Source organism: Chiloscyllium plagiosum, unplaced genomic scaffold (assembly GCF_037043375.1).
Source record: "Chiloscyllium plagiosum isolate Xiang-an unplaced genomic scaffold, Cpla_swu_hap1 HiC_scaffold_17, whole genome shotgun sequence".
NCBI lineage: Eukaryota > Metazoa > Chordata > Chondrichthyes > Orectolobiformes > Hemiscylliidae > Chiloscyllium > Chiloscyllium plagiosum.
Window position 1 is genome coordinate 34,050,454 of NW_028270155.1, and position 14,943 is coordinate 34,065,396.

Consider the following 14,943-nt stretch of genomic DNA (forward strand, 5'->3'; position numbering starts at 1 on the left):
GAAACAACTGTAATATGTATACAAATTTTTTATTTGTAAAACAAACAGGGTGTGTGTATTGAGCATTCAGTGTGAAATAAACAGTTACCGCTAACTAAATGATGCATTCTTCATTATTGCGACATCTCAATTAAACATAGAACATTACAGCGCAGTACAGGCCCTTCGGCCTTCAATGTTGCGCCGACCTGTCATACCAATCTGAAGCCCATCTAACTTACACTATACCACGTACGTCCATATGCTTGTCCAATGATGACTTAAATGTACTTAAAGTTGGCGAATCTACTCCGGTTGCAGGCAAAGCATTCCATACCCTTATTACTCTCGGAGTAAAGAAACTACCTCTGACATCTGTCCTATATCTATCACCCCTCAATTTAAAGCTATACCCCCTCGTGCTCACCGTCACCCTACTTGAAAAAAGGCTCTCCCGGTCCACCCTATCTAACCCTCTGATTATCTTATATGTCTCTATTAAGTCACCTCTCAATCTTCTTCTCTCTAACGAAAACAGCCTCAAGTCCCTCAGCCTTTCCTAATAACACCTTCCCTCCATACCAGGCAACATCCTAGTAAATCTCATCTGCACCCTTTCCAAAGCTTCCACATCCTTCTGAAAATGCGGTGACCAAAACTGGACACAATACTGCAAGTGCGGCCACACCAGAGTTTTGTACAGCTGCAGCATAACCTCATGGTTCCGGAACTAAAAGCTAAAACACTGTATGCCTTTTTAACAACCCTGTCAACCTGGGTGACAACTTTCAAGGATCTGTGTACATGGAAACTGAGATCTCTCTGCTCATCTACACTACCAAGAATCTTACCATTAGCCCAGTACTTTGCATTCCAGTTACTCCGACCAAAGTGAATCACCTCACACTTGTCCGCATTAAACTCCATTTTCCACCTTTCAGCCCAGCTCTGCAGCTTATCTACGTCTCTCTGTAACCTACAACATCCTTTGTCAATATCCACAACTCCACCGACCTTAGTGTCGTCTGCAAATTTACTAACCCACCCTTCTACGCCCTCAGCCAGGTCATTTATAAAAATGGCGAACAGCAGTGGACCCAACACCGACCCTTGCGGTACACCACTAGTAACTGGACTCCAGAATGAACATTTCCCATCAACCACCACCCTCTGCCTTCTTTCACCAAACCAACTACTCATCCAAACTGCTATATCTCCCACAATCCCATTCCTCTACATTTTTTTTTACAATACCCTCCTGTGGGGAACCTTATCGAACGCCTTGCTGAAATCCATATACACCACATCAACTGGTTTACTCTCATCTACCTGTTTGGTCATCTTCTCAAAGAACTAATTAGTTTGCATCTCCCATGTTTTTTTCAAAGCTGTGTCATTGTGGAATCAAACTTCTATACATTATTCAGTGTTGAGTCATTATGTGTTTTATTAGAGTTCATAGAACCTGAAAATGTTAAGGTTAGTCCAAGTGTCATTTGATGATACTGAACTTGTGTCTTGCTAATAAAAGATGCATTTTGTCAAAGTTTTATGTCTTGCACTCATCAAGACATTTTGCAAGATATTGATTGGTTAGCAAGAGGACTTTGATTGATTGAGACATTGTCACAGAGCTCAACCGTTCAGCACTCTCTACTCATGCAGTATAAATCTCTTCCTTTTCAGTTTGTAGATATTTTCTAACCACCCTGTTATTACACCTTCTGCAGCAGGTGGGAGTTGAACCTAGGCTTCTTGAATCAGAGGTAGGGACACTACCAGAGTGCCAAAAGAGCCCTCTTTTTGAATTTGTATTCTTGTGAAATATCATGATAAGTGCAACACAGAAAGCTTCAACAAAATGTGTCTATTTTCAACCACACTTCCAAAGGTATTTCCAACTCAGTTAAAATTGTTTTCAGTGCTTCTCAAATCCACCTTTAATCAACAGTGCAATAGATCTTATTCCTCTACAGGTTGAGAACATTCCTGCTCATGTACAACGCAGTGACAATCACTTTACTAAGTGATTTAGCAGCATCCTGCTCATCAAAGGATCAAGTTCCTGTTTTTGAAATCTGGATTGCTATCTGCATCTTGAATTCTATTTGAGAGATTGCAACACTATAATTGTTCAAATGGCGCAATACATTGTTCCACTCTGGCACAGAAATATATTTCAGTTTTAACTACATTTGACAGGTTGAACCAACTTTTGAATTTATATTACATAAAAATTTGCCAAGAAAAATAAATTCAAATATACCAATATGACATGAGGCCAGTGAAAATGTGAACACACTTTATAGAATTAAGAACATCAGTCAAAGGGATTGCTCAAAATTTGGTCATGACAAAGATAGCTGCACTGTGTTGAGTGCTGCAATTGTATTTTTTGAACGGATGTTCCCCCTTAAACTGCTACAATAGCTCAGCCATAGAAAAAAACCCTTTTTAACTAATGCTGACAATTCCTGTGCCTTGTGACTGACAAATGAGTACTAAATTACAAGCAACTATAGGCTATGCATCAGACAATAGGAACTAGATTGAAAACTAATTAACTAAAAATTAATTCAACTCAAAATAAAACTGTAAAATAATTTATCTTAAGCAAAATGGAAATGCTAATATGTTGTGCACCTTCAGATGATGATGTCTTCAACAATTTGTTGACTGTAGTACAATCAGACATTCAATGGTTGGCAATATGAAGCCAATGGCAGCAGTTTACAGTTGTTGGAGTTAATGAGTCAACTTATGGAGAACCATTGGAGTTTAAAGAAAATACTTTATAAAAGAGATTTACAATTCTAATTCTATGCATACAAAGCTCAGGGTTTCAAAATTAATTTCTTGCCAGATAAATGTACCAACTTTATGACATGAACAATGGTACACAAAAATTACATCCTACCGAACTGTCACTTTCCAGGGTACTTTTGTCACTGCTGTTTATCGAACCTTCATATGGACCCCAGGTTAATCCTTTTGCCAGGCTCTGACATGCACGCACTTGCATTTCACTGTCCAGTTGATGTAACTCCAGAGACTCTGGTGAAATGAAATTTAAATAGAATAATTTAAATGCATCCTTGACTGCCTGTACTGTGTTACATAAATTTCACCAATGATAAAACAAAGACAAATGTTCCCTTCAACAAACTTAAAACAAAGAAAATTTGAGATAAGAAGCACTCTACTCCTCATCTGAAAGTAAATATAGGGTGGACAGAAGCAGCATTCTAGAGTTGTTTCATATTGATCCACCATATTGTCCCTCTTCAAATTCACTGCCATCATCCATTGCAATAATAGAATCTACTGGAATGAGATAGGAATTCTGACACATATCTATACATTTTAGTCAACCAATATTTTAAAACAATTCAACAGATGGTAGATCCTATAAAATAACACTATTCCTTCCCCACTCCCCGACCATTTAACATCTTTTGAGAAATAACAGGAACTTTCTTTGATTTAAGTTCATTGGCACCAACATAGAAACAAGCAAATTTAAAAGAAATGGCCATCTAAATGTATAAACCAAACTAATTAATCAGCTGCTGATCACTTTTTTTTAAGCAAACTGGTCATCTTTCATAAAGGCTGTCCAATTTTATATCACTTTCATTAATGTAGACAGATCCTTCTTTCTCTATCAGGTTCAGTTTTCTTAAAATAACATTATTTGTAATGACCACATGTTCACATTTGGTAGTCTCCAGTAAGGACAATGATTCCTCGAGAAGATATCCAGCTGTTACGTGATACATTTGAGCTATTCCTTTCTTTAATGGGGTGTTTCTTCTAAAAAGTGCTGGTCACAGCATGTTGTTTGTCTTATTTCATAAAAATGACCAACTACTGACCAAAACTCAATTATAACAAAAGATACTAAAAAGAATTTTATTAGGAATACTCCTGGTTCAATCTTCACTTTCATAACATCCAAACAGAATTCTGGTAACTAGCAAAAAAGGTTTTCTAGGGTTATCATGCACAGATTTTTATTGCAGCTGTGCAATGCAAACGCACCTCACAAAAACTGCTGAGTAAATACTTCTCATTAGCATAAGGTAAGATGTACTAAGAATAAAATGGAATTGATTCAACTGCCTGCAATTTTATGTAAGATTAATTTGAAAGAACAGTTCTGTTTTACAGCATCTACACTATGGTGTCATGTATTTGCTTGATTTAGGAGAACAATATATTAAGTAAAACTTTATTAAAAAAAATTAAATCCACAACAAATACAGATCACGCTCAAACATTTCCATTTCCAGTCTCAGGGTAGGTACATTAACTTGAGATTAACTGGCCTACATGCAGGTAGAAATATACATTAGGCTGGATTTTAAAGTCACCCGCTGGGCACAGTTTTGACAATAGGGGTGGGTGCAAACTATGACAGGTGGCAAGGCCACTATTTTTCCACCTATACATCTAACCTCACCAAATATAAGAATTGACTAGCTGTTAGTGGACTTAAAATGAAAAGTCTCCCTCAAACAGTGAGGTGCAGTGGACAAAACAAGGTCAGAAGTCACAACATCAGGTTATAGTCCAACAGGTTTATCTGAAAACACAAGCTTTCGGAGCACTGCTTCTACATCTGGTGAAGTCACCCGAGACTCTGGAAGCTTGTGATTTCAAATTAAACTGTTGGACTGTAACCTGGTGTTGTGTGACTTCTGACCTTGTCCATTCCACTCCAACATCAGCACCTCCACATCATGGGGACAAAACAGGAGCAAAATGGATATCTATGAGATAGGACAGGAGCTAATAGCAAAGTTGGGAAGGGATATGACTTATCTAGTCCTGAGGCAGAGGAAGGGCTGATGGGGAGCAAAGGATGGGGAGGTAGTGCAGGGAGAAAAATGGTCTGAGGGCCAGAGCAAAGGATGGGGAGGTAGTGCAGGGAGAAAAATGGTCTGAGGGCCAGGGCCTGCTCTCTCCCAGAGGGTCTGGGAGAGAGCAGGTGAGATGCAATCCATAGAAGAGGATGGCTATGGCAAATAATGCTAAAGTGAATCTGACAGGATTTAATTTTTTTTATTAGCAGCATTAAAATGAAACAACATTCAGTGGGGTGACTTTAAATAAGGACTTATTATCAAATTGAGGGATATTGCATCATTAACACAATTAGCATATTCTGAACAGCTTGAAGACGCAATGCAGAAGGAACAATTACAAGAGCCTCACATTTCTAACAGACTTGGAAGGTATTACTCTACTTAATCACAAAGATATAATGATTACAAGTACTGTTTATTAGAGGCCTGACTGTAAGGTGGGGCCAACATTTCGGCATAGCAGCCAAACTATTTCACAAAAGAAATAATTCTTCTAGCTGTACCTGGTACATATTGCTAGGTTGTTTTCCCAGAAGATTTATCTCCCATTTTGTTTTATAAATATGATAACTCCTTGTGTGGTGCTTTTTTAGTATCAACCTTAGTTCAGTTGGCAGCATTCTTGCCTCTGTGTCCCCAGCTTCAGGGTTTAAGTTCCACTTCAAAGTTCCAGCAAAAACATCTGCACGGGCACCACAATGCAGTACTGAGGGACTGCTGCACTATTGGAGGTGTCACCTTACCGACAAGGTATTAAACTGAGACCCATCAGCCTGCCTGCAGAAGATCACACTGCACTATTTTGAAGAGTGCGGAAGCGATCCCTGGTGTCATGGCTAATAATAACAATTACAAAACTGACATCACAAAATCATATTATCTGGTCAGTATCACAAAGCTTATTATGGGAATATTATTTGCCATGCCCATGTTTCGTTCCTTCACGTGGGCATAAATGCTGTTTTTGAGCATAAAGCCACATCTGTCAAATCCTTGCCTAATTATACACAGCTTAAAGCAAGAACACAGCATGTGAAGCAATATGCTGATGGGATTGTGTAACACCACTATAAAATACCTTTCATTGACAACATTCAAACCAATGAAATGTAAAATGCAAGAGTTCAACCACTAGCATGTGGATTCAAATCAATAGGAATGGACAAAACGTCTAACAAAAAAATGTCAGCTGCTATTTGTCTCAGAGAGATGACTCAGATTGGTCACCCTAAAAGGCTTCATTCATTCCATAAATTGTCCTTGCCCTGTGTTCCACTCCTGGGTCTCGATCTTGGCTGTGCCTCTCTTCCAATATTCTGTCTGCAGCACTTGGGAAAATAGTCAGCAGTTTATTGGCAAGACATCATTTGTAAATTCACCACAAATAAAGGAAGGCTAAGGAAACTTATACCATGCCATTAGTACAAGGAACAGATGTACCACCATAGAAATTGCTTATTGTTCTATAATTATTTCACCAAAGCACAAATCAAGTTATTAAATTTTACCCTCTGTCAAAATATTAATCACTGGTAATTTCATCAGTATAGATATATACTACCAGGAAATGATATTTAAGATTTTGCAACATTCCATTTTGTATACAAAGCATGAGACAGTTTAAGAAAGATTAACTCTTTCTGACTAACTCCACAAAATTACTTACACTTCAACTGCCAGTAGCTGCACTATCTCCTCCCCTGTGCTGCACCCAGTCCTGTCCTTAGTTCATCACTCATTCCAGGTCAGGCTACCATGGTGCAGAGATAAGACTGTTTGTTCGACATGCTCCATGTCAAAATACTAATCTATCTTCCATATATCAAACTCCACCAGAGCAAAATGCTCTGAAAAAGATAAACAAACCTTCCCAGCCAACAGTGAACTACTCTGCAGCTACTGCAATGACACTTAAACCACTTTCCTCAACCAAATTGTCAAACTATTTTATGGCTCCTGATGTGCCTTTGTTGTAACTAATCAAACAGGATAGCAATGAACAACAAATGAAGCACATGAATGTGATCTCCAGAAAATGTTTTTATTGGAGTGGATACAACAATGACGTCAATATCTTGAAAATATCAAATAATCTGTCTCCTTATTATGCTGTAACGTAAAAAGTTTCTTATAGACTGTAGCAAACAAAGAAAGAAAGATTTGGCAACCTTTCAGAAAAGCAGTTTCTGTCAAAGCATATTTTTCAGCTTGACAATACGTTGACATTTAGCTAATCCACATTTTCTCCCTAATGATCAACAGCATCTCCCCCAGTGTTTGCTTTCCCAATATTTTTTAATCCAAGTTGTTAATAGATGCAAAATATAATATCTAAACCTTTCCAGATAAAATACAAGACTGCAGAAATGCACTGTTCTGTTTCATAATTCATTACCGCAATGGAACAGTTTTAATAAATAATGGCTTCAACATAAGGTGGCATGCTGCACTTCCATAATTTTTAACTAGCATTTTTACCAATTTTAACCCACCAAAGGTAATGAACAGTTTTTTTTCTCAAAATACAAAACAACAGAATACACCAAAGATGCATTTTACAAAAGGGGGGGACTGGGTTAGAATTATGTCATGATAACCATTGAAAGATAACAGTGAAAACATTTTTTAAGATGCCAGTTTGAAAGAAAAAAATAAGACTAACGACACAAACATAAAACCTTAACTTTATAAAAGCAGGTTTGATGAAAGTCCAATGTTAAAGTGAACATTTCAGATTAAGATCATAATGTAACCCTACCTTCCAATATTATCTTAACTCTGACAGTGTAGATAATATGCTTTCACAGATGACTGTATTGGTGCCATTTCCAGCTCTCTCCCTAAATTGGAAATGGTCATCAAATTTTGCTTCAAATTTAAACCCTTCCCTCACCTTCGGAATGCCCACCACTGACTCATCCTATTGTTGGTTTCTGTGCCACCATTTCTGGGGAAAGTCATTCCATAAACATTCATTACAGGCTCACTGACCTCCACAGCCACCTCAACTGTGATTCCATATGTCCTACACACTGTTAGGACTCCATTACATTCGTATGCTTTTACCATCTCTGCCACAACTATCCCAATGAGGCAACCTTACATATCAGCTTCTCTGATCCCAGCCTCAACAAAGAATTCCCAAGCTGTGGTTAATTTTTTATTTTAGATTAGATTACCTATAGAGTGGAAACAGGCCATTTGGCCCAACAAGTCCACACCAACCCTCTGAAGAGAAACCCACCCCCCTAGATCTACCCGACTAATCCATCCAACACCAAGGGCAATTTAACATGGCCAATTCACCTGATCTGCACATCTTTGGACTGTGGGAGAAAACCGGAGCGCCCGGAGGAAACCCATGCAGACATGGGGAGAATGTGCAAACTTCTCACAGACAGTTGGCCGAGGCTGGAATTGAACCTGGGTCCCTGGTGCTTATGAAGGAGCAGCACTCTGAAAGCTAGTGCTTCCAAATAAACTTGTTGGACTAGAACCTGGTATTGTGCAATGTTTAACTTTGTACACCCCAGTCCAACACCAGCACCTCCAAATCAGGAATTGTAAAAGCAGACTTCTGTCAGTCAAAGAAGTTACATTCTTTTGACAGCTAAATTGATACATTCATGTTATCAAATTTTCTTCAGACATAAAATGGAGGAGTATTAGATTTGCAATTCTAAATCACACAACAAAACTAAAGTCATTGTTGGGCCTGAGGGCTACAAGCTTAACCAAGTAAGTCATATCCAAGTTTGCATAGTGTTGTTCAAGAGCAACAGCTAAACGTTACCTTGTTAAGCTTGATAATAAAGTCCAGTTACCAAAGTTTGAAATAAATGTTTAATACGACCAAAAAACAAATAGCTTGTGAATTCAACATGCAATCAATCAATCCAAATTTACAATTACATAATATTTTGAGTATCACATTACCCTTGGCTTGTTCTTCTATTATGGAAACTAACATTTGAATACTGAATAAAGTATTGGAATATTCAACAGATATTTATTACAGCTCCTTATATAGACATATTAGTTGCATATATTGTATTTTGATGAATACTAAGCTGTATGCTTACAAATAGTACCATGGTTCCATCAGCGTGTGATACTTTTAGTGGCCCAAGATAAGATGGAGACGGAGACTTCTTTACTCAGGTTACATACCAAGATATGACTTCATGAGCATGACTCTTAAAGGTATACCACTGCATACCAGCTGTGAAGTATAACACAACGATATTCTCTTTAATGCCCGGAAATTTCCCAATTAACCCTCACCCCACCAAAATGCCCAAACCTCATCCAACCTCAGGTTATGAGCTGTGGTATTCAGAAACTTCCCTGTTAGTTCTTGGACAGCCTTGGAGGGCTTGCAATACTAGAATGATTACATCATCAGCTTATGCAGTTGCTCTGTAGGACTAGATTGCAGTCTTTTGACCAGCTTTTACTTGAAGCCCTGTTGGCAGAGTGTACAAGAGTCTCTACCACATCAGGTGCCCAACCATTTCCAACTCTTCCCAATTTCTGGAACGATCTTAACACAGAGCTTTCTTACTTATTCTGTCTCAAACAAAATCAAGCAGCTCAACTCAGGTGGCCAGAGTACTGGTACCAAATCTATAATGGTTTTCCAGACCATTAGATAAACGTTCTTGCAAATATTATCTGAAGTTCTCCTTAAATGGTCGAGTGTTTAACAATCTTTAAAATCACAAGTACAGAAGAAATGATCCTTTCCAATAAATAAATTCTTGGGTTTTCCTCATGAGTACCAATGATACCCCAGAGATAAGTAATATTTCCAAAATTTTCTTGTAAGACTAGAAACAATTAAATAAATTAATGAGGGGGGATACTTCATGACAGAACACTGGAAAGGAAGCAGACCAATATTCTCCTATTCTGTAAATATACCACAAAGGAGGGACAAGGACTTGGTTTAATTGAAGATCTTTGGTGGATTTATTTGCAGTTGAAGTATTATACAGTACAGAATGATTCTAGACACAGCCAGTGCCTAGAGTACTCCAGTGTAGAGTCTGTAGTCATGTGATAAGCTCCAGGCACTTGACTTATTTACAAAGTTAAAAATCACACAACACCAGATTTTAGTCCAACAGGTTTAATTGGAAGCACACTACCTTTCGGAGCGACGCTCCTTCATCAGATGATAGTCAACTATCACCTGACGAAGGAGCGTCGCTCCGAAAGCTAGTGTGCTTCCAATTAAACCTGTTGGACTATAACCTGGTGTTGTGTGATTTTTAACTTTGTACACCCCAGTCCAACACCGGCATCTCCAAATCATGACTTATTTACATGTTGAGTTCATAAAGGACATCACTCCAAAGGTGTTAATTCAACATGAAGGACTCAGAATGAAGGATATTACCTCTGCAATCTGGAATAAGTGACTCATGAGATTACAATTATTAAATAATCTAACCATGAGAATCAGATCATACCAGTCATGACAAAGATCAAAATCAATAAATGATATCAGCTAAGTATTTAAATCATGGAATTTTACAAGTAGCAAAATAAGTAACCCTAAGTAACTCAGTGATTATGTAGGAGTTTAGGATGAAAAAAGCTTTTCTTGTGCTGTCTATGGAACATGGGTGCTCAGCAACCAGCATGCCTTTCGAATTGCTTTCTTGCTTTGCTATCCCCTAGAAGTGAAACTCAATGATCTATTAGATACTAATAGTTCAAATGATCTTTCATTATCAGCTGTAACAAAGTCCATTTTCCAGCCTATCTTGGTATCAGTAGCATTTGTGCTTTGTTTGCTTCAGTATCCACGTTAATACAGTTTGATTATCTTATCTTCCCATCAGCACCCCAGCCCCCACACTGAGTCTCTCAATTCAATTGGACTTCACCTAGTCATGTGACCTTAAATTTATCAGAATAATTCCTATCACTAGGATCATTAACCAAATTCTGTAAGGTATCCAGGCTGTTTACTTTTGATAAAGTCTCAGAAAATAACAGTTGCTGTCAGCACCATTTATCTAACAAATGGATTTCTTTTGTTCGTACACAAGTTCAGCTCTCTACAACAAAAATATTTCTGATAAGTTCATTCAGGATCATTCTAAGGCCCTCGCATGTAAAAAGATCAAGGGACAAGATTAAATGGGGCACAACAACCTCAGGGTCAGGTTAGATATCATTTAAAATGGGTCATGCCTTTTACGACGGAAACAAATTGAAACGTCTTGTATTTCAGGACATTGCTGGATGTGTATCTTTAAGTGTTGTCACTTTCAGTTACACTGAATAATGTATTTGTCAGTTTCTCCCACCTATCTGTTTAAGGAGTGACCATGGCTAGCTCAAGTTTCTCATGATAAAGATCAGAGACACAGCAATTACCCATTAACAATACACAATTGGAAGTCATGACTGTAATGAGGGTTCTATAACACACTTTGGATAGGATGGGGGATGGGAAGTCAGAGCTTTCAGTGATAATTTGTAATCCAATCATTTCACCACAATGGTGTTTGGAAATTGGTGCAGTTGTTATGTACTGTTATGTTGTTGACATTCATTAACTTTTCCATAAATGAACAGTAGTTGAGGGTAATACCTCATTGCAGTCCCTTCTTTGGGTAAGGAGCAAAAGGAAGAAAAGAGAAAGAATGGGGTCTTGTGGTATAGTGACAGTGTTGCTACCTTTGGACCAGATGGGTTCAAGTTCCACCTACCTGGCATGTCATAACGTGTTCGCACAGGTTTATGAAAAATAAAAACAAGCCTAAGATCAATAGACTTCACTTATACAGCAAAATCCATCTTTGCGGTGAGCAGCTGAGTCATGACAATGCTTGTAAATTGCTTTACATAAATCACTAGACTTCAAATTAATTAATACTTGTGAGGCATCTGTGATACTTCAGAGAGGTATGATAAAATGCTACATAAATGTAAAAGTAGCACACTGTAAGGTTGCTGGCTCAATCACTGATTTATGCTTTATTGGCTGGTCTTAACCAGTGCAACCTAACTGGATGTGATGCCCTTACGATGACAGCATACGCAGAAAAATGGCTTAATGGCTGCCATAATGAAGCCTTAAGCATGAGTAACAACAATTTTCCCAAAGGTAACTGATGGCCTCAGCTACAGTATTGTGTCCAGCTCTGGTGCCACGTTTGAGGAAGTGCAGAAAAGATTTATGCGAATGGTCTCAAGTTGAAGTAGATCAGTTATGCAGATGGAATACACAAGTTGCGACTGTTTTCCTTACTGAAGGTTGACGAGATTTAATGGAAGCATTCAGAATCATGAGGGGGCTAGACAGAGTACATAAAGAAATAAACATCCCCACCATAGAAGAATCAAGAACACAGGGCATAGATTTATGAAAACTGACAAAAGAAGCAATGACAACATGAAGAACAAAACATTTTTATGCAGCAGTGATTAGAATCTGGAGTGTGCTGGCGGCAGTTATACTTGAAGATTTCAAGAGGGAATTGGGTTATTACCTACTGACAGCCAGCACAGAAAAAAAACAGGTCGAATAGCCTCCTGTGTTGCAACAATTCTGTAACTAGCTGCCATGGAATTGCATCCTAAGTCAACATGGGTCCTCAATGTTTGTATAAGATAGTCAAGTGCATATCTTACCTCCTCGAAAATGATCTAATTCCTGCAAACTGACCATTGGCTCATTCAAGCATCATCCTTTCAGACAACTTGCTTACACTATGATTCGGATGCCTCACATCTTTGGATGCCTTCTTCATTTTCCTCTACCGCAGCTGAAATTTCCATGTTTGCATCTCTGCACTTCTGGCAGCAAGTCACACTGCACTGTTAGTGAGGCAATGCTTGAAAACAGGACTACAGCCATCTTCTCAGTTAAAAAGTAGTGGAATATTCATAGAAGTCAAATAAATAAAATTATTTAAACCTTACATTTCAAAATAAATCCTTGTCAACCGTTCCCTTCACAATGATGTAGTCATGCAAAAGTTCACAACTATTAAGAATCAAAGCCCAACAGGCAAGCATGGAATGCACTTTGCAAAGATCATCAGAAAATAAATCCATTTTATCCAAAATTTAACCAACCTAAAAAGAATAAAAAATGTCTCTATGATTGGGACAGTCAGCTGATTTTGACATTAAATGGTTTGTCCATTTTCACTTTTTCGAGTAAACAGAATGGAGTTCTGATATAAAACTCAAAAAAAACCAAAAAGCTTCCACCTATTAAAATGTCCAAAGGTGAACCCAGTATACAATCCCAAAATCCCAGAACCCAGTACTGCCTTTAATAATAATCTTCCAAAAGTCCCAATCAATAAAATGTCTCCCTAGGAATTCCTAAACTATAGAACTCAACTGCAGCATAGAGAGCCATGTGCAGATACCCATGTGGAAAATATTTTCAGCCTACAGCATAAAAACAAGTGTAAATTGAAATAGATATTTGATGGGCCAAGTTGCTCAAAGCATTTGAGAACATTCCATCTACTCCATTCCAATTGTTAGTTGTCTTATCTACCTTATATTTTCTTTCCACATTTCAGTATCAGTACTTCAGTTCTCCTGTGAAGGCAAGACTCTGGCAGTTTTGTTTCAGACTTACATTAGGTAGCACAACTGAAGTTCATGACATCCCTTTGAACTAAAGTTGCCAGCAGCAAAAAAAAGTCTGCTGAGCTGAAACTAATAATTTAAGGGCATTGCTATGTAAAGCCAACAAGCATTGAATAAAATTTTAGACTTAGCTTGGCTGCACCAAAAAATGAGAAGCAAAAACAGTGTATTTAGTGTGTTTGTAGATCACATCTTGAAGTGTTTTGCTGTTTTTGTTATTAGTTTACATCAATGCTGTTTCTCATTGACACAAGAGCAATCTCTTGCCTTTGAATAGAAGGCTCAAGCCTCACTTAATAATCTGAAATAAATATCTAAACAAGCACTTGAGTATAATAATTTGGAAGTATTACACAGCTCTGGCAATTCAAATGGATGTAACATGTTATTCTCACAAGAACAGTATTAGGTTATTCCAGTGCCCAGGACAAGTGACACCAAGTAAAACTAAGTCACACAAGAGCTTAAATTGTTTATAGAAATTCAGCTGACCTGACAGCGTCTATGGATAGAAAATAAGGTTAATACTCAAGTCCACTGACCCTTCTTCAGAATAGTTCTGCCAGATCTTCTTAGATTCTCCAGAAACTTCTGTTTTTGTTCATTTCAGATCTCCCACATGCGCAATTTTTTTAAAACAAAATCAGGGAATTCAATTCACTTATTCTTCATGGGCCTTATGAGCGAATTGGCTGTAAGATGTGCACACATTGAATGCACCAAATCATGAAAGTTTTTGTTGTTTATGGTGACATATTCCAAAATACCTTTGCTTCCAAATAATGTGTGCGATTGAATGTCTATGGTGTTCCACTTTAAGAGAAACCAGATGAAAGCCCTTGGATACAAGGTTCTACGGAAATGCAACTTCTTCTAAATGTTTTGCAGCAACAATTAGAGACATAAATAAAAAATTTTCCAAGAGCCAATTTTAATAACAACTATAGGCAATGAAGGAAAGAGCAAGGACAATTAGTCACACTCATTTGCTGCTGTAAGTTCAATCATGGAGTCCCATTAATGATTTTAAATGACACTCGTTCTGTATTGACAAAATTCATTTTTTAAAAATAAGCTTTCAAAGTCGGGACTTCTATCCCAATCGCAAATGCACCAAATCATGAAAGTTTTTGTTGTTTATGGTGACATATTCCAAAATACCTTTGCTTCCAAATAATAAATTATTCAAAAGTTCTATAGGGAACTGTAAAATGACGAATTTTGGTGCCAAAAACATTTACACAATCTTAAATCAAATCTGTACTCTCCAGAGTTAGTCATGAATAGTTTTTGACGTGAAATATTAACTCTGTTCTATTCACAGATGTATCAGATTTTCTAACTATTTTCAACATTGTTTATTTAACATCAGATTTTCAGAATTTTATTTGAGTACCATATTATTTAAAATAGCACTTGATAGATCGATTATTTTAAAATAACATTGTAAGAAATAGCCCCGCCTGTC

The 14,943-nt window shown here is 37.6% G+C and overlaps 1 protein-coding gene across 3 annotated transcripts in view; it reads right to left on the minus strand.

Annotated features, from left to right (window-relative positions):
• Nucleotides 1-14,943, minus strand: part of zfpm1 (zinc finger protein, FOG family member 1) — a 272,580-nt gene that overhangs the window by 59,373 nt on the left and 198,264 nt on the right. For all 3 annotated transcript variants that reach the window (XM_087995823.1, XM_087995822.1, XM_087995824.1), the window contains one exon: nucleotides 2,897-3,033. In XM_087995823.1, coding sequence (XP_087851949.1) covers nucleotides 2,897-3,033 — 137 coding nt within the window. The remainder of the gene's footprint in view (nucleotides 1-2,896; nucleotides 3,034-14,943) is intronic.